Source organism: Anabrus simplex, chromosome 7, assembly GCF_040414725.1.
Source record: "Anabrus simplex isolate iqAnaSimp1 chromosome 7, ASM4041472v1, whole genome shotgun sequence".
NCBI classification, from domain to species: domain Eukaryota; kingdom Metazoa; phylum Arthropoda; class Insecta; order Orthoptera; family Tettigoniidae; genus Anabrus; species Anabrus simplex.
In genome coordinates, this window is record NC_090271.1 from 213,709,467 (window position 1) to 213,729,629 (window position 20,163).

At 41.5% G+C, this 20,163-nt stretch overlaps 1 protein-coding gene across 7 annotated transcripts in view; it reads left to right on the plus strand.

The window, feature by feature from the left end:
* LOC136877476 (calpain-B) overlaps nt 1-20,163 on the plus strand; it is a 653,760-nt gene that overhangs the window by 474,036 nt on the left and 159,561 nt on the right. For all 7 annotated transcript variants that reach the window (XM_067151546.2, XM_067151550.2, XM_067151547.2 and 4 more), the window contains 2 exons: nt 11,474-11,650; nt 17,185-17,254. In XM_067151546.2, the coding sequence (XP_067007647.2) occupies nt 11,474-11,650; nt 17,185-17,254 (247 nt within the window). The remainder of the gene's footprint in view (nt 1-11,473; nt 11,651-17,184; nt 17,255-20,163) is intronic.

The window sequence follows — 20,163 nt, forward strand, 5'->3', positions numbered from 1 at the left end:
ATTATTGGGACATGTTTCGCCCTTCTTATTGGGCATCATCAGCCATATTTGTAACAAACCAAAGTTCAATTTTTTAAAAATTATAAATGCCATTGTCCTTTTAACAATTTTTTTAAAGTTTGAATTAATATGGCTGATGATGCTCAATAAGAAGGGCGAAACATGTCCCCATAATATTCAGATTTTCTATGTATAATTAACCACATAACGTGGCACTGATTGTATTGAATAGATTGAACAATAAATGTACTCCTTTTGTAAACTAAGTGAGATCGCTGTTTTCAGTACGGACCAAAAATTAGAGTGATGACTTGTAACGATGCATTTGTTCAGCAGTTTCCCGGTGATGTACCACCTTCATGAGCACAGGTTCTCGTGATTGTAAATAACCTGTGCGATTTTTACTTGTGGGATAAACTGAAATAAATAGTGTATCGAACAAATCCTCACACATTCGGGGAACTGAACGAAAACATTTCGAATGAAATCAGAAACATTACAGTAGCAGAACTCACGCGCGTCAGACGGAATTTGGTTGCCAGATACAATGCCTGTATAACCCAGGAAGGACGACACTTCCAGCATCTTTTATAAAGTAAGATTTTATAAAAGATTGTATGTACGCTTAAAGTAGGACGGCCGCGCGCGACATGAGGTCGACTGAGGCAGCTGCTGTAGCGGAGAGTACAAAGACCGCGCGTTCGGTCTAAGTGCATATGAGAGACCCTGTATAGTTCCTATCAGCAATCATTCTCGTAGCTTTTACGATTATTATTTTCAACTTATAAAACACTTCTTGAATTCGCCCAGCTTACGTTCCTGTACTGCAGATACGGCTTGAAAACTGAGCAATGAGGGATCATTTCGACCACGAACGATCTTCCTTCTACTCCCTGTGGGTGGGGAACGCAGACCACATCCACGGTATCCCCTGTCTGTCGTAAGAGACGGCTAAAAGGGGCGGCCAAGTGATGGCGATTTTAGAACCATGAGACTATATGTGATTAGTACAGTTACATGACGAACACCACGAGTTTGGGCGTTGCTTGTTTTAGTACTGTCGTGTGTATTCCACCGAGTCGCGCGGTGGAGGTGCATTCGGCTGCGCGATGTGCCGGAACGTTGCCCTGGAATGTGTCGGTTCCCCAGTTTTCAGAATGTGTCTGTGCTACCTATGAGTAGTACCACTTTCTGAGAAATTCCATGGGTCTACGTTGCCTCTGATCAGTAACACTATGTGAGAAACACCATGGGTTTGGCAAGCGCCCGTGATTAGTACCACTATGTGAAGAAAAGCATGGGTCTGCGTTACCTCAGAGTAGTTCCATTATGTGAAGAACATCATGGGATTTGTTACCTGTTGGCGTTACCACAATATGTTATACACCGTGGGTCTACAGTGTCTATGATTAGTACCACTATGTGAGCAACACCACGAGTATGCGTGGCCTGTGATTAATTCCACGAAAAGGAGGAACACCACAGGAGTACAGGCTCCCGTGATTAGTCCCTTCATGTGAGGAACACCATGGGTCTGCGTTGCTTGTGAGTAGTACCCTTATATGCGAAATACCATGGGTTTGTGTTACCTGTGAGTGGTACCATTGTGTTCGACATACCATGAGTCTACATTACCTGTGATTAATACCACCATGCGAGATACACAACAATCATCTACGTTACCTGTGATTAGTACCACTATAGGACGAACACCATGGTTTTGCTTTACCAGTGATTTGTACCATTATGAGGGGCATATGACCTGGATTTTGGATCCCTTTGGATAATAAGCATAATCCCAGTAATTTAGACATTGTGAATTGGATCCACCGATCGTTTTTGTCCCACTAACGTTTTTTCATCATCATTCTTTTTAGATTCTAGTCAAGTTTTAATTTTCATTTCGTTGCACCTTGTACCATTACGGGCCGATGGCCTAGCTGTTAGTCCCCTTCAAACAACAAACAATATCATCATCATGATCATCATCACGAACTTCCCAATTGTAGATCGCTCGAAACAAAATATTGCGTTGGTGTAATGCTAATTTTATTCTAGTTCTCTCGTTACGTTGCAATATTGAGTGTTCACAATGGCAAATCCTCTAGTCAAAATGGATTCGAAGGAGTGGCTCTGCAAAGTTTCAGTTAAGCTAAAGCGGATGAACATGGAGAAGTAACGATCCTCAAAGCAGTGAGGTGGCGTTGTTACTCATCTCCCGTTTCTCTTTACGTGCGTTTAAGGCAGATTGTGAGACTTATAAAAGAGAATTGTGGAAAGGTAATCTCAGTTCTAGGAGGGTGTTAATGCGGTAATTCGAAGATTGTAGGATGATATCCTCATTCTGTTTAAACCGGGCGAGTTGGCCGCGTGGTTAGAGGCGCGTGGCTGTGAGCTTGCATCCGAGTTGCGGGTTCGAATCCCACTGTCGGCAGCCCTGAAGATGGTTTTCCATGGTTTCCCATTTTCACACCAGGCAAATGCTGGGGCTGTACCTTAATTAAGGCCACGGCCGCTTTCTTCCAACTCCTGGACCTTTCCTATCCCATCGTCGCCATAAGACCTATCTGTGTCGGTGCGACGTAAAGCCACTAGCATTCTGTTTAAGCTTTCGGACGATTTGAAAGAAGTGCTGAATGCTACACACACAGTCTTGGAAAAGGAGAACAAGATGAATAAATTAAATAAATAAATAAATAAATAAATACATGCATAATCTTTTTGCCGTCCCCTGGCAGAAGGTTGATGATCCTCCTGATGTTTTCTTTGCTGTTTTATGTTTCCGTATCAGAGTTGCTGGTCTTATCGTGGATGTCGAACCACTGTCGGCGGCTTCACGTCCAGGACAATCTTATCAGTTCACATCCATGTTTCTCTTTTATCTTGCCTTCCATTTCTGAAGATGTGATTCAAATAGGCTGCTTTCCTGCGGTTTGAGAGGGTGAATAATAGGCTGCTTTCCTGCGGTTTGCGAGGGTGAAGACTTAAGCACGATTTATTAACACGACAGAGTACTTCCTCCTCAAGTACCTCCGATGGTATCTTGAATTTTCTGCGATACATCCACATTTCAAAGGACTTTATTGAAGAAACCTTTAGTGTCCATCCTTATACGCCGTAAAGCATTGCGGCAACACAACACTCCATGACATGCCAGCGAGTTTCGAATTGGAGATCAGGGTTGCGTTGACTGTTTTTATTTTAGAAAAATAAATAAATAAATAAATAAATAAACAAACAAACATTGTTGTAAAGTTAAATATTAAGGAACTAATTTTACAGCATGGATACTATAGTCACCAATAATGACAAAAATTCCGTTCAGTTTAGACGATCAGTTGCATTTTGCGCTCTTAGTTGCAAGTATAATCTCATTGACCTATAAACGAGTCACTGATCAGTGCAGTTCACGTAGGAAGTAATTATCTGGGTACCCGTATCAGAAAGATAAGTGACCGATAATGAGCATGCCAAATTAAACTGTGTCACTGCGCCTGGTTTCAGTTACTTATTTCTTATTTTTATAGACATTGGCGCTGTAGGGAGGAATGGTCTTATAGAGATAAGTTTTATCAGACACCTATTTCAAGTTCATTTACACACTTACACTTTTTCGGTCCAACCGCCTCGGTGGATGAGTATCCCCTGCGGTTAGGGGCGGGATGGTATCCCCTGCCCGCCGTAAGAGGCAAGTAAATGTGGGGAGGGGGAAGCATGGCTCTCTACTTGGGAGCGTGGGTTGGCGAACAAGGTTCACCTAGCTGGGTGTGGTGTTGCTTCCACATCATTGTCACTGGGTCCACACTTTGAACTTGCCTATCCGAACTTCCCTGGTCAACTCTTTGTTCTCTCCCAATCCCGGTGGTACTTAGTTCGCGAAGCCTAGGGAGTCTTTTATTTTCATGCTCTTCGTGATCCTTCTCTTCGCCGATACCCTCATTCTTCGAAGCATCAGACCTCTTCCATTTTCCTTTAATAGAGGGTCGTTTCCTAGTTATACTTCCTCTTACCGAGCGAGTTAGCCGTGCAGGTGTGAGCTTGAATTCAGGAGATAATGAGTTTCAACCCCATTGTCGGTAGCCCTGAAAATTGTGTTGAGAAAAGTGCTTATAATGTAATGTTAACACAATTGCTCCAGTTTATTGACATAAAACAAGCTACAATTCACTGTACTGACAAAGAGATACCTTGTACGTCATGATCTACACCACAACCAAAGAATACGCAAACAAGATAAACAGTGTTGTGTCACTTGTAATGTCCATGGATATACCAAAAGATATGACACGTCAGTCCATGGAATAAATGTGGTTCCGTAACATCCTCCCACCTTGCAATTGTTATTTTCAATTGCAAAATACTCCGTACAGCAACTGAAATACAAACACATAACACAATAAATAAGTGAAGTAAGGTCACATCAAGAGTATTCACAAATCAAGTCTCGATGGCACTTTAATTCTCCGCCCCCCCCCCCCCCCCCCTGACAATTTGAATTCTTCAAGTGGAGGCTTCGTCTCAGGAGAATTGATAGTCACAGTTTCAGGCTGCTTTCACTCCTCTGGAGTTGTGTGCACCTCCAATGGATAGAGACGCTGGAGTGGTCTGATCAGCTCTCCCTCAGATGTCTTCAGTTTGGCTACTCTTGCTACTTCATCCTTCCCTGGATACACTTCCACGACGACCGTGAGGGGCCAGTTGATGCGTTTTGTGGAATCTGCTCCTATCAATACCACATCTCCCACCTTGATGCTGATGGTCTTCCTCTGGCCGTGGTGAACTATGAGCGCCAAATATTCATTCCTGAATCTTTGTCGTAGGTCCTCACGTAGTTTCTGGAGGTACCTACAACGTTTAACATAGTCAACCTTGTCAACTGCGTCCAAATCTGGAGTCTCATTTGTAGGAATACCCTGCAGAAATGTTGCTGGTGTCAAAGGCTTTAGTTCAGCCGAATGGTCCGCAATGTATGTAAGTGGTCTAGAGTTGATCGTCGCCTCGCAATCACACAACACAGTATATAACTCTTCATAGTACACAGAGGCTCGTCCCAAGATTCGACGCAGCAGTTCTTTCACTGTTCTGATTAGTCTCTCCCACCATCCTCCCCACCAGGCTGCTGTAGGTGGGATAAATCTCCAAGTAATCTTTCTCACAGCAGAGTGGGTGACAATCTCATCCCAATCCAACGTTCTCAGGGCATTATTAAGCCCTATGAAATGGGTCCCGTTGTCTGAGTACAGCACAAAAATTCTTCCACGCCGGGCAATGAATCTTCTTAACGTCAGAATGAAAGCATCAGTTGTCAAAGACTGCACCAGCTCCAGATGTATCGCACGATACACCGCACAAGTAAATAATACAACCCACGCCTTTTCTCCAGACTTTAGATACAGCGGTCCAGCATAATCTACTCCCGAGACCTCGAAAGCTGCTGTTGAGCCCACTCTATTCTTGGGCAAAAGAGCAAAAGCTGGTACTATAGGAGTAGCCTTGTACCTTTTACATTTGACACATCTTGCAATAACTCGTTTTGCCATTTTCCTAACTCCAAGAATTCAGAATCTTTCCTCGAGTCTAGTAACACTCTTGCCAACTTAACAACCTTGTTCACAGACACTTCAACTACCAAAGTTTGCAACAATGTCTGACCCTTTTGATGAGACAGTAAGTTTTCTGTTCTACCTGGTTCGTTTCCTTTCTCAACTGAACTTTTCTTACTGCTATCGACTGGAATTATATCCTTTAAACCCTTGCACATAATAGTGTAATGCCCCTTACAACAAATCAAGCATTTGAGTACAACTTTGCACTTTTTTGCACAATGGCCCACCTTGAGGCAATAAAAACCTGCTCCTTTCTTTTTCAAAACTTCTTGTTTTTTCTCTGTAGTGAGACCTCTAGCTTTAAAACAGTCCTGAGACATGTGGTTCCCTTTATCGCACCAAATGCATGCCCTATCACTCCTTTTCTCTTCACTCGAGAAAATTACTGCTGCTGTCGGTAGCTTTTCTTTGTTGTTTTGCGATGCACTCCCACAGCCACCTAGGAAATTAGAACGAGCCAGAAGGAGACGTTCTTCACTTCCTACCTCTTGTCTCAAAAACCTCAAAAGTGTCTCGAGATAATTAGATTGGTCACCCTTCTTACATGTCTGCGACATACGAGACCGCTCCCATGCTTTCAAAATGTCATCTGGTAGTGCTGATTCTACAAGCGGGTAGAGCATTGCCGCATATTTATCGCTAGTAACTCCTAGTGACTCTAGTGCCCTTAACTGGGTCTCCAGTTTATCAAAAAGACTCCGTAGACTTATGTCATTTAGCATGTTACTGTTTTGAAGTACTAATTGCAAGAGTTCACGAACGTAAATCTCAATCAGAAATTCATCTCTTGCAAACCTCGATTTTAATTGCTCTATAGCTTTCTGATAATTTGATGCTGAGGGTGGGAAACTTTCCACGAGTTCTCTAGCTGACGTCCCGGGTACAATAGCCTGGCAAAGGTATTTGAATTTATCCTCTTCCTCGATTTCGTCATCCTCATGTATCTTTCTGAACTGCCCCCAGAAAGCTATCCAGTTACGCACATCTCCATCGAACTGTTTAAGTTCTAATTTAGGCAATCTTAAATTTCTTTTACTCCTGGATTTACTAGAACTAGTACTAGCAATACTATTTGCCCGATTGTCACTGAGTGTGTCATCATGCAAAAAATTCTCATATCTGGTTAAGCACCTTTCGCTGTGTTCGACAGTGATCTCTTCTCCGGCGTACCAAACATCACGAATTTTTTCATCGAGCACGAATAATCATTCAGCTTTGTCCTCGAAGATCTTGAAACCTGCGGAGACCTCTTCTCTTGTGGGTTGTTCTGCATCTAGCTTCTGTTCAAAGTCATTGCCAGCACGTGTAAACAATCGGCGCAGTTGTGTTCGTTCACTTTTCAATTTCGTAATTTCTGCCATATTTACTCAGAAACTAATCCTGCTCACGGTCGCCAGATGTTGAGAAAAGTGCTTATAATGTAATGTTACCACAATTGCTCCAGTTTATTGACATAAAACAAGTTACAATTCACTGTACTGACCAAGAGATACATTGTACGTTATGATCTACACCACAACCAAAGAATACGCAAACAAGATAAACAGTGTTGTGTCACTTGTAATGTCCACGGATATACCAAAAGATATGACACGTCAGTCCATGGAATAAATGTGGTTCCGTAAGAAATGGTTTTCCATGGTTTCCAGTTTTCACACCAGCCAAATGCTGGGACTGTACTTCAGGCCACGGCCGTTTCCTTCCCATTCCTAGCTCTTTCATATCCCATCGTTGCCATAAGATCTATCTGTGATCAAACCAACAAGAAGTTCAGGCTGAACATTGGACTCGCACAAGGATCAGTTCTTGTTCCACTCCTCTTTAACTTGTATGACTTGCCACCAACATCTAGCCAAAAATTTGGATATGCTGACGACTGGCCTATATCGACAAACATCGGTCTGTTGCAATGACCGAGAACAACTTTACGGATGACTAGTCTTCGTTAGGAGATTCCTTCAGGAAATGAAGACGTTATCGGAAGTATGTTGCATCCATCTGAAAAGGAGACTTGCCAATAAGGAGTTATCATTCCACTTTAACGGTATGCAGCTTCATCAGAACAGACATCCTAAATACCTGTACAGGTCGCTGACATTTTGTCAACACCTTTCTAGAACAGCAGGTAAAATTCGAGCACGCAACATCTTGCGTAAGTAAACAATCACCTTATGGGGAGGGCAAGCAAGTGTTCCCAGAACGGCTGCACTTGGCCTAGTGTACTCTGTTGCTGAATACTGCGCTTCAGTTTGGCTCAACAGCTGCCACACTAAGAAGGTCGATGTCCAGCTGAACCAGACGATAAAATGCCCTGGTTCGCCAGTATCAAAGGATACTCTTTAACCCTCAGTTACCAGTTCATACTGATCTACTAGAGCAGAAGATAATACAACCTAGATTAACACCCCCCTTCCCACCATAATGTATCTGCAGGTTTCATTGAGTCCGCAAATGCTTGTACTTTGAAGCAAACGTGGGGTTAAGAATGGTCTTCCAAGACACCTCCACACTGGCATGACATTAAAAATCAGAATGCTAGGCCTGCGGGATTTGATCTACCCCGTCATCTTTAGGCTCGTATTAATAGGGTGCGAACCAATCATGGACGATGTGCTGTGTCAGCAATGCAGTGGGGTTTAAAGGAGGCCCTACCTGTGTCTGTAGAAATGTCAACCAGACCATCAACCATATCGCAATGTTCTGTAAGGTGTTATGCAGGCAGAAGAGTAGACTTCATTGGTGTTACCACTGAGGTTATTCACTGGTTGAAGAATATTGACTGTTAGATGTGAGAGTTGCTGCACTACGGCCTACTGATTCCATTCCTTTCCTTTCCATTTGTAAAACATGCATCTTCTTTAAGTTTACTTTATATGTTTGTTTTGTATATCATACGCTAAATAAATAAATAAATAACCAACGATTTGGATTTTATTTCCAAATTCCACAATAATAATAATAATAATAATAATAATAATAATAATAATAATAATAATAATAATAATAATAATAATAATAGATCTTTGCAAGTGACATGGTATTGATCGCCGAATCTCTGGGAAAAGCTGCGATGCAGGTCATTTGTCTCAAAAAGGACAATCGGCCTAGTGTCACTGGAGAAAACCAAGTACTTTATATACATCAAAGAGGCTAACAGACCGAGCTCGATAGCTGCAGTCGCTTAAGTGCGGCCAGTATCCAGTATTCGGGAGATAGTAGGTTCGAACCCCACTGTCGGCAGACCTGAAAATGGTTTTCCGTGGTTTCCCACTTTTACACCAGGCAAATGCTGGGGCTGTACCTTAATTAAGGCCACGGCCGCTTCTTTCTCACTCCTAGCCCTTCCCTGTCCCATCGTCGCAATAAGATCTATCTGTGTCTGTGCGACGTAAAGCAAAAAAAAAAAAAAAAAAAAAAAAAAGAAGCTAACAGAGAGATGTCACTAGAACGGGGTAAAATGAAGCTAGTGGAGTCATTTATATACCTCGGTGACTGGATTGAACCCAGATTGTCAAAGAAAGCAGCCCTCTCCGCGAGAGTTACCAACCTGGAACTGGCCTATCGACTGACTCTAATCTAAACGCTTGCAACAAATGATGCCTATCCGCCTAGAAGCTCGTTATGCCATGGAATGTCTGTCGCTAAATAGAAAGGGCTTTATTTGAAGAACTGGAAATCAAAGAGCAGAATTCTGAGAAAAATCCCGGCCCCGCTACTGGAAGGTGGGGGATACGGGAGACGTCACAATTCAGAGCTCTACTTCCAGATAGAGATGCTCTCTGACTGCACCAGGAAATGGAGGGCTGCTTTCTGTGGTCATGTCTCCCTACAGACTGACCAACCTCCTCTTCACCTTCTGGCAAAACAAGAAAATCAGTACCACCTCTCTGACGGAGAATGAGAAGGACGTAAAAGAACTGGGGCTAGTAGACTTACAAAACAGACTGTGAAACAGATCCTGAATAAAATCTCTGGTTTGCAGAAAGAAAAGAAAAAATCTGAAGAAGAAAGGTACCGCTGGTCGGAGGAAAGAAAGGCGCTACACTGGGAGAAGAATCAAGCAAGAATCAAAATCCAACAGTGGCACAAGCGTGGGCCTATTCGAAATGAATGAATGGATGAATAAAATATATTGATTTTACGTCCCACATTAAGGTGCCGGAATTTTGTCTGCGGATAAGCCGAAACATGTGTTCTCTTATTTCGAGCCCTCTTTCTCTGCGCGAAATTTCTGGTAAATCGGGTTGTTACACTTGGGGGTTCGCCTCGTGAGCCGCTATCGAACTCTCCAATTCGGACTTAGAAAAAGGCTAGTGCTGTGCCCGACACAATAGTCAATGATGGTATTTGAAAAGCATGCACTTTCCCCTCAGGGTCCTTAATCATTACCTACCATACCTCATTCATTCTGGCACGGTGATCCTCTTTATATTACTTTCTACGGCGCGCTGACGAAACACACTAAGCTTCGTAAAGAAGGGGGGAGACATTGCTTCTCTCAGTCCTAATACCGGCGAGGTCGGAAGCAGAATTTGACGTTGGAAGGTCAGACATAAAAGATGACAGGAAGAGCTTGGTAGTGAATAAGAAGCAGCAATCCCGGGCTAGGTTAGAGAGACCTGCTTTTGCCATACCTTTATCCCACTATGCGAGTGCTTGAGGGAATTTTCTTATTCTAGGAGAGATCGGAACTGATCTGCTTCTTCCTCTTTCATACTCAGCTATAATTTTGTTGTTTTACCCCTCGACATGTAAGTTATATCACCACGAGATCAGGGCCGACCCCGGAAGTTTTGCTGCCCCGTGTGATGATTGAAACGGGGTTGGAACAATTGCACGGAGTGACACTTGCACGGAGCCCTTCACTCTGTCTAACAGTATGTGGTGAGGTAGCGGTAGGATGGTGACATTTGCGCGGAGTGACATTAGCACGGAGTCTCGATTTTCATATACTCCGGTACAGACACACATGTACGTAATTTTCATAGCCTTGATTAAAGATCTGGCTTACCTCTTCGGTATAACTTGTTGAAATCATACTCTGTGTTTTCTCCGCATTTTTGTTTTTACTACACTTTTTTCTTAAATCATTCACCGCTTCATCCGGAATTCAGACAAGACTTGCCTTGCCTAAAACTACATTAAGTTATCTTGTTATTCTTCTTTTATATGCACTCTTATTAAAATCTTCGCACAGCCAAATCAGTCAGTTAAGATTTATTGATATAGCCCACAATGTACTGATGTCCGTTGTAAATCAACAAAGGCTTCCCCTTGGTGGTCTTAGCGAACTCCATAGCTGCAGAACAATTATCGTATCAACTGTAGCAGTGAATTCTATCTATCTATCTATCTATCTATCTATCTATCTATCTATCTATCAATCATTTTTAGTTGGTGGTCCTTCCCCTCCCCTGATTCTGCATTCCAACCGTCCCTGGTCCTCAATGCAAGTGTCACTTTTTGACATACACATGCTTAGTAATATCCTGTAATGTTTGGTGTTCCGTGCACATGTCAACACATTCTATCTTCGTGCAAGTGCCGTAACTTTATCGCAACAGCAGACTTCCATTTCACACAGCTTCGGATGGTTAGCTTCACAGCAAATTCAGTTTGGCCGGGTTTTTCTCCTGCGCTACAGTAATAATCTCCGTCTGGAGCAGGGATGTTTGTATGAACCGAACGTGAATTCGAGGTATCAACTTACCGTCTCAGAGAAGAAAACCTGTTTAGTGAGGAAATGATGTTTGCATCAGTCCTTTTTTCTTCTTCTTCTTCTTGTATGCATTTTTCCCCGAAGTTAATGTTCATAATAAAATACTCCATTGTCGGTTAACTTATGTGATCCTTTTTCTGTTTTCTAGCTTGGTGAGCGGGGTTCGGGACTGCGAGCGAGGGGACAGATCCAGGACTTCTACAAACTTCGAGATGAGTGTTTGGCCAACGGCACCCTGTTTGAGGATCCAGACTTCCTGCCGGAGGATTCGTCCATCTTCTTCAGCAAAACTCCAAGTCGGCCGTTCGAATGGAGGAGGCCGATGGTAAGTATTGGATGAAAAGGTCGTTTCTGAAATCTTTAGACGGGAGGCTAATTAAATCAGTAAGAAAGTACCACCTTCAGTTTATCCATGTGGTAGCTGTGGTGGCAGTTATTTTGAGGGACAAAACAACTTGTCTATCAGCTCCCGAGCCTCTGAATCAGTATCCACGTGTACTGGTTTGCTATTATTCAGTACTATTCCCACCTCAGGAGATTTCATGTTACAGCAGCCGTAAATGAAACGGAGATAATTCTACTTTCTCTCTCAGTTTCCGCCAATGGATTTAAGCAAACATATTGTATCGTTTAAAACATGTCAGTTGGAGAAAATAAAGGTATTCGCAATACGATTATTGTAATGTGTCGGTTCGGTGTAAAAGGTCTTACTGCCCGATGATCTTTAATTTACCTACTTAACTGATTGGTATTTGCGTTTTAGACTCATTAGCGCCCAGTTGATCGGTATTACATTAATTAGTACAGGAAATAATTTGAAGGATACCGATTACAGAAAACTTGCCGTTGGATGTCTTTATAAATTAAAATCTAGATGTCTATAAGAGCACGTTCCGGCATAAATGAAGAGTACTGTGAGTCGATCATTAATACATACTAGCAGGATGAATAGGTCACGGGAACTTTGAATGTAGACTGGTTGCCGGTAGCCACAAAAATGTGTCCGTGACAACTCTCTGTTTTACTGGCCGATGATACATAATTAATTAATTATGTATTTCTGTGGATTAAGATAGTGTCTAAACACCAATACTAAAATACTAAAACTAAATTCATGGTATTTAGCAGAAGCAACGATGAAGGTATCTCCATTTCATTAAATAACCAAAACATTGAACGAGTAAGTCAGTTCACATACGTTGGGAGACCTATAACAGACAATCTGGACCCTGAGAAGAGAGATCAGACGCTGCATTGCGATTTCCATATCATCTTTCAAAAAGATAAGGTCATTCTTTTGTAATGTTAATCTAAATCTCAAACTCACGCAAAAGCTGTTGAGACGTTACGCCTGGTCAACATTGTTTTATGGAACAGATGCCTGGCCTGAAAAAGCTTCCTCCATGAACAGATTAGAGGCCTTTGAAATGTGGTTACATAGGAAAATGCTCAGAATAGTCTGGGCTGATTTTGTAACCAATAATGAAGTGTTAAGGATAGCCGGAGCTGAACGTGAGCTGGCAATCATCGTCAACGCCAGGAAAAGAGCTTGTTTATACCATGCTCTACGAGGTACAAACTCATATTACAGGGAAAGATAGAAGGCAAGCGAAGAGCTGTTCATGGCTCCAAAACATCAAAGAGTGGACTTGCATCAACAACACTTGAACAACTCTTCAGGTTAGCTAAAGAAAGGTGTCTTCTCCAGGGTGATCGCAACGTCTGGGGGACCGGATCTGGCACAAGAAGATGGAGATGATTGATTTAACCTGAAGTGAAGTAAGGAGCGATGCTACTGAAATAGCGAAAAACTGTAAACACGTGATATTTTGTGCTACGTGGCAGTCTAGTAGGATAGTTTGGAATAGGTGAATGCCAGCATGTGTTGTACCAACAGTAAAATTTGTAGAATTTGGACGGACGGACACTCGGTGACACGATTGTGAGCTTGAAACGTAAAGACACTTCACAACAAAAGTACCGTCGTGTAGGAGCGATTATGATGAACAGAGGTCGATGGGTATTGAAGAAGGTAAGGTTATGAAAATGGATTGGTCATACCAGAGCACTAATTTGAATCCCGTAGTACACCTTAGGGATGAATTAAAACGCTGACTTCACTCCAGACTCTAAATATCTCCATCACGAATTGCTCTTCAGGAAGAATGCCCTGCTATTATTCCTGAGAGGTTCAGACATCTGATAGAAAATTCAAATGCATGTACAAAATATGGATTGCAATAAATGAATGCTCTCTCTCTCTCCAGTTTCAGGTCATCCGGAACTAGGGGATGGGAGTAATTTTATGCTTTAAAAAAGTGAAAGATTCTTGAAAAGTAACGGTAGAAAGATCAGGATTCGTGCCTTGCTTTTATCGATCTGGAAAAGGCGTTTGATAAAATCGACTAAAAGGATTTGATTACGATGTTGGATGAGGTGGATATGAAATACAGGGACAGGAGAATAATACAAAAGCTGTACAGGAGTGAGGTAGTTGTGGTGCGATACGGTGAATATCAGAAAGAAGCAGACAGTAAACAAGGAGTGCGACAAGGTTGCTCATTCCTCCATTATTTTTCAGTGTTTACACGATGACATGAAGGAGAAACTGGGAGAAACGGAAGGAGTAAGGATCCAAGCAGAGAAAGTAACCTGGCTGGGATTCGTAGATGACATCGCTGTGCTACCTGAAAGTGAGCAGTAACTGATAGCGATCCTAGGAGAGATGGAGGCGTTATATGAAAGATGGTTTATTAACACCAGAAAGGACCTGCAAGAAATAAACATCATGGAAAAAGACATCCACGACAGAACCATATTCAGAAACAAGATAGACATTTGGGGGGTCCCAGGCACCAGAAATAGGACTAAGAAGAAACAAAAGAAGCTGTAACAGAATGAAGGAATACTGGTGCCAGAGAAAACTGGTCATAGTTATTTACGTGGTCCATAGTTGGCCAAAATGTACTCAAAATAAAAACTGATGTAATAATAATAATAATAATAATAATAATAATAATAATAATAATAATAATAATAATCCTATGGTCTCGGCTAGAATGGGCTTCAAGCTATTTAGGCTGGCTGCATGCCAATTTCGATGTTCTGTTTTACATACGCCAACGTCATAATTATGACATGGAGTGCTGAATGGTCTTTTTCCACCCTTCAAAAATTTGGCTACCTCTACCTAGTATAAACCTGCGATTTATTTATTTATTTATTTATTTATTTATTTATTTATTTATTTATTTATTCATTCAGGATCAGCAACAGCATAACGCCGAATTACAAAGATCCGAGCTATGTACAATAGATATGAATCTAAAATGAAATTTATATAAATACTTACAAAGGACACAAATATACACAATAAAAACTGTACAATCATATACAACACATATTTACATAAACAATGTCATGGGATCCGGAGGCCAACACTCCACCACTGGACCACAGGAGGAGGTAATGAGAACATGATTAGCACAAAATAAAGATATGAACAATAAATAAGCCCAGGATTTGGAACGATGATCACAATAGTAATAGTAATAATGTGTTATGTTTAACGTCCCTTCAACTACTTTCTGTCTTGAAATATGTTGGACTGACGGGTTTTTACGCTGGAAGGCATTGTGTTAACGTGTCAGTAGGTCTGACATGTCTTTCGCATACAAGCTCCCCATAAAGGATAACCAACTATCCTATATTCGAGCATAGGATGTCAATAAATAAACGCATGTGTTCGTTAAGCGACAGTATGTTGAAGGTTAATACAACGTAAATGTGAGAAGAAGCGTACGTTTTTGTTGATTAACACAGATAAAGCAATATGAAAATGTTACCTCCGCGAATGGAGACAAGCCAAAACAATAATATTGTAAAGTCTAAAGTAAATGAGGTTGTTTAACATTCTCGCATTATACGTCTTTTAGTGTAGTAAGCAGTCTTCACAAGGTTAAAGAAATTCGAAATGCACTTTCGTAAGCTGGAGTTGGGTATTGAGATTTCATAAATCTGTGGAGTGAGATAGCCATGAAGAGCCATGTAAGACAGAAAACTGAAGAACATCTTGGTCCTAGAGTGCTTTAGCGGCATCAAAACATAACACGGGGCCCGCTGAACTTCTCCATTATCATCACTATTGAATTTGCCCGCCTGGTGGCCAGGACTGTTTAGGTTTTTGAAGTCTGTACGGTCTGACACACTGATTAACCGGTTCGAGTCCCGTTGGTGGGAAACGCTTTCACTGTCAGAATGTTGGCCGGCAGGGTAGGGGAGGTGGTGGCATACAATTTCTAATCACTAAATTGCGTGTCAAATGCCTGGATTAAATTCTAAACCTCTCCGCACTGCTCATATGGAGTGAGGACATATGACGCTGTTGGTGATTCATTCGTCGGACGGAGACGTAAAGCTTCGAGCAGATCCCTTGGTGTTGTTCGACAGGAGTAGGCTACGTACCGACACAGGGTTTCACAGTCTCCTCACCTCAATATTATTATTATTATTATTATTATTATTATTATTATTATTATTATTATTATTATTATTATTATCATACATTAAGACGCGCAGGTCGCCTCTGGGTGTCAAAGAGAAAGACCTGTAACAGGTGAGCCGAAACTCTCCTTGGACACTCCCGGCAATACAGTCATACGACAAATAAATAAATCAATAAATACATAAATAAATAAATACTATTAACTTAAGGCGTATGTGTGTATTCGCTAGAACTTCCCACTTTTCTCAGAGGTTTCTTTCTTTATAATACAGTATGTAAAATCGCCCCCCAAAAAGAAAGATAAAATAATTGTATGTAATTGTGTATATTCGTCGCAGGCACACTTTCTTCAGAAATAGTTTAACGTACATATATGTTTATTTTGGGTATCCGCATAGGTTTTATTTGCATGAGAGGTGAATTATATTTTGATTATAATTCAAATTAAGTCTGATAAAACATTAAATTCGAGGAACACAATACTATGCACTCCTTCCCCTGTAGTTGAGGTTGGTAGAATGCATCCACTGTATCCCCTGCCTGTCGTAAAAGCTGACCCTGGGACTTTCATCTTGGGAGCATAGGTTGGTGACCATGCGTCCCCGAGCTGAGCCAGGCATTACTTCCACTTGTGTTAGGCTCCTTGCCTTCATCTTCCTCATCTTCCTCTTTGAGTCATTGTTCGACCCCAACGGTAATAGGTTTGCAAGGCCTTGGGGTCTTTCATTTAATAATAATAATATACTAATAATAATAATAATAATAATAATAATAATGGCTTTACGTCATTACTATTATTTATGGTTTTTGGAGACGCCGAGGTGCAGGAATTTAGTCCCACAGGAGTTCTTTTACGTGCCAGTAAATCTACCGACATGAGGCTGATGTATTTGAGCATTTTCAAACAGCACCGGATTGAACCAGGATCGAACCTGCCATGTTCGGGTCAGAAGGCCAGCATTCTACCGTCTGAGCCACTCAGTGCCCTTCATGGTTTTCCCTTTTCTTTTGCCAATACCTTTATTTTTCTAATTATTTGCCCTCTCTCATTTTCCTTCTGATCAGTGTTAATCGAGGATGATTGCCCAGTTGTATTTCCTCTTTAAATAATAATCGCCACCACCACAAATACCACTCTACACCCATCTTTTTTGTTTTTATCTTATGTACGTTAGGTACGTTCGCAAGAGTGACCGAGGCTGATTAGAGATCTGGACTAAGTTACGACCATTAAGGACGCTAGTTATATTTACAGTCAAACTAATATAGCAACGTAAATTTAAAAAATGCAGTGTTGTAGTGCACTGTACTTTTCACCAATGAGGTAAGGTTATGGATATTTTTTCTATTCCTAGGAAATCGCGAGCGATCCACAACTCTTCGTCGAAGGTGCTTCAAGGTTTGACGTTCAACAGGGAGAACTTGGTGAGTATTTTATTCATCATTTGTGTATGAAAATGAACATTTTCTTTACGTCTTGTGTGAATGCATTTCAAGAAGTCATACAAAGGAAATCTTGAAATCCGTTTAATGATGCATTGTACAAATTCACTTTTACGTGCCGCCGTTAGCATTTTAAGTTCTCACTCGGGTTTGCCCAGGTTCAGTGTTTGACAGTGGTGGAGGATTTATATCCTGTTATGACACGTGATTTGAAACAGTGTGTATTCAGCCTCTCAATTATTATGAGAAGTGAAGCGGATTTGAATCCTACTAGCCTTGATTATCCGTGAATTTCCTATTCAACTCGAAGCAGAGTCAGGGATGGTAGCAACACTAGCTAGAACCCAATAAGTCACGAGTATGAGTAACTAATTCATATTCGCGATAGTGCTGGGAAAGGAGCGGTAGGAGCGGAGCAGTTGTTCGCGCAACATTAATCGGTACCTCCGATTACCTCCGTTGCCTCCGCTTCCTCCGCTAAAACCGTTATGCAAGGAAAGGAGCGGTAGGAGCGGAGAAGTTTGTATTACTATAACCTATTTTAAGTAGAGTGTTAACGCGGGCAAGCCGTTGGACTGCTACGTATGGTACCGTTTTTTAGCAACAGATGTAGTAGTGTTGTTTTGAATGAAGAAACTACCGTATATCATATAATACCGATACATCATTTAATGTAACAATAATTCACAATTTTTTGGTATATTAAAGAGAAGTATATTATAAAAAGGCAGCCTCATAATAAATGCCCCCAATTACTTCGGAGACACAGTTATACACCACACACATAAATAAATAAATAAATAAATAAATAAATAAATGTATGTTTCAGTCAAGAAGAAACGATGATCAAGGCTATATGCGTTACTTGAAGAAATATTTTGAGTTTCCATGTAAGAAAAGCAAAGTGTTTGCTCGTTCTGGCGATAAAGCATTTCTTCTTGCTGTGATTATTTGTCCGGCATCAGAAAACATTCTCTCCGCTGGGACAGTGGTAGCTGGAATACAAAGGTAGTATCCAGCTATTTCATGAAGCGGACTCGATTGGTTCGCCATTTGAGTCCAGTACTTGACAGGGTCAGTCAACCTACGCTCTGGCTCTAATTCCACGTACTGCCTTAGGAGTATAGTGGTATTCGACGTAGGCGTCGCAACACGTCGCTTCTGGACCAGCTTTGCATCCAAAAACGCTAAGAGATTACGTCTGCCTTCGTTTCTTCCTGAAGCAGGCTTTTCTTCCCACGATGCTGAACTTTCTGCTGCTGCTTGTAGCCTATCACGCCTTTGGATCGTAGCCCTTAGATCGACTTCAACCTGAAAAATTGTCACATGCTTGATTTTGTGCTATTGTTCCATTCAAAATAGTAACACTAACCTGTTTTCGTGCTTCTTCTGCATGATCTGGTATTCGAAATCCATCCTTTTTGTACCTAGGATCAAGAAAAGTTGCCGCCCTTGTCACAGAACGAGTTTCATATGCAAAAAGTCGCTTTGTTACGGCTTCCAGACTTGCTTCGAGGACCATCTGTCCGACAGTGGTAACTGGTTTTTCTACTTCCGTAGAGAGAGAGATAAATACTCCTTGCACCAAAGGGATCACGTGAGAACACGTGGTGTATAGTTCTCCAGATAACATGGTAGTCATCGTTTCGAATGGGTCTAGAATTGCTACACACTCCTTAGGGTCAACCATTCGTCAGCTGGAAAAAGTTGTGGTCATGCATTATATTCAAATGTTACAAAAAGACAGAATTTTTAATACATTACACTGTATTCGTAATTCTCACCTGTTAGCGCTTGCGGCGCATTCACAAGTTCCGACTGAGCCACTATGAGTTGGTCCTTTACCTCGAGCAGACGGCGCATCATGGCAAGCTGACTGTTCCATAGGGTCAAACAGTACTGAATAAGCCGGAGTGGCTGCTTACCGGACTCTAACTGTTGATGTTTTAATTTATGGCTTGCAACAGTACTTTGCCTAGAAGAAAAATTAGGAAACAAAAACTAGCAGCGTTGCGAGAAGGCGTGGAGCAAATATACTTTTATAAGCTATAGTTCGGCGATACCTTGAGTTTAACATTTCAAAACTTAGAACCCTAATCTTACTTTTACTTCTGTTGTGGGCATACTTACTTGAAATGCGTGACAATATTTGAGCAAGTATCCAAAAGCGTACGAAAAGGGAACGTGCTCTTTACCACATCACTTATGGTCAAATTAAGTGTGTGCGCTACACAGGGAACATGGCGGATATTTAACTTTCGTACCACAGCTACCATATTTGCAGCGTTATCTGCAGTAATTGCTGGCACTTTACCAGACAGCTGCCAAGAATTGATGATGTCTGACAAGCAGCTAGTGATATGCTCCGCGGTATAACTTCCTTCCAGAATTTCTGTTGCCAGACATGCGGACATCGCCTCTGATATAAAATGGGCAGTCACAGTTATGTACGGGTCTTGTCTATTAGATGTCCAACAGTCCGTCGTTAAAGCGACATGTTTTGCTGCTGCCAGTTCGATGTTCAGCTTATTGCGTACTTCGTCATGTATTTCGCCTAGAATTCCCTAAGAAAAAATAAATATAACGTAGGTATCGATCACAGAAATAGCTGGCAATTAATTGTAATACTGTACAATAAATGGTGCAACATGAGTTCATTTTCCACCTACCTCAGACAGAGTTCGGCGACATGGTAGTTCATACCTCGGATTTAAATCGTTAACAAACTTCCTGAAGCCTTCATCCCGGACAATGTCGAGCGGTTGCATATCTATAGAAACAAACATAGCCAAACTCCGATTCAACCGCTTATGCTCTTCACTGTCTGGGGCGTACACCTCGCTACTTTGCTCGGTTGTTGGTTCCAAACACTGCTTATGACTCATCTTTAA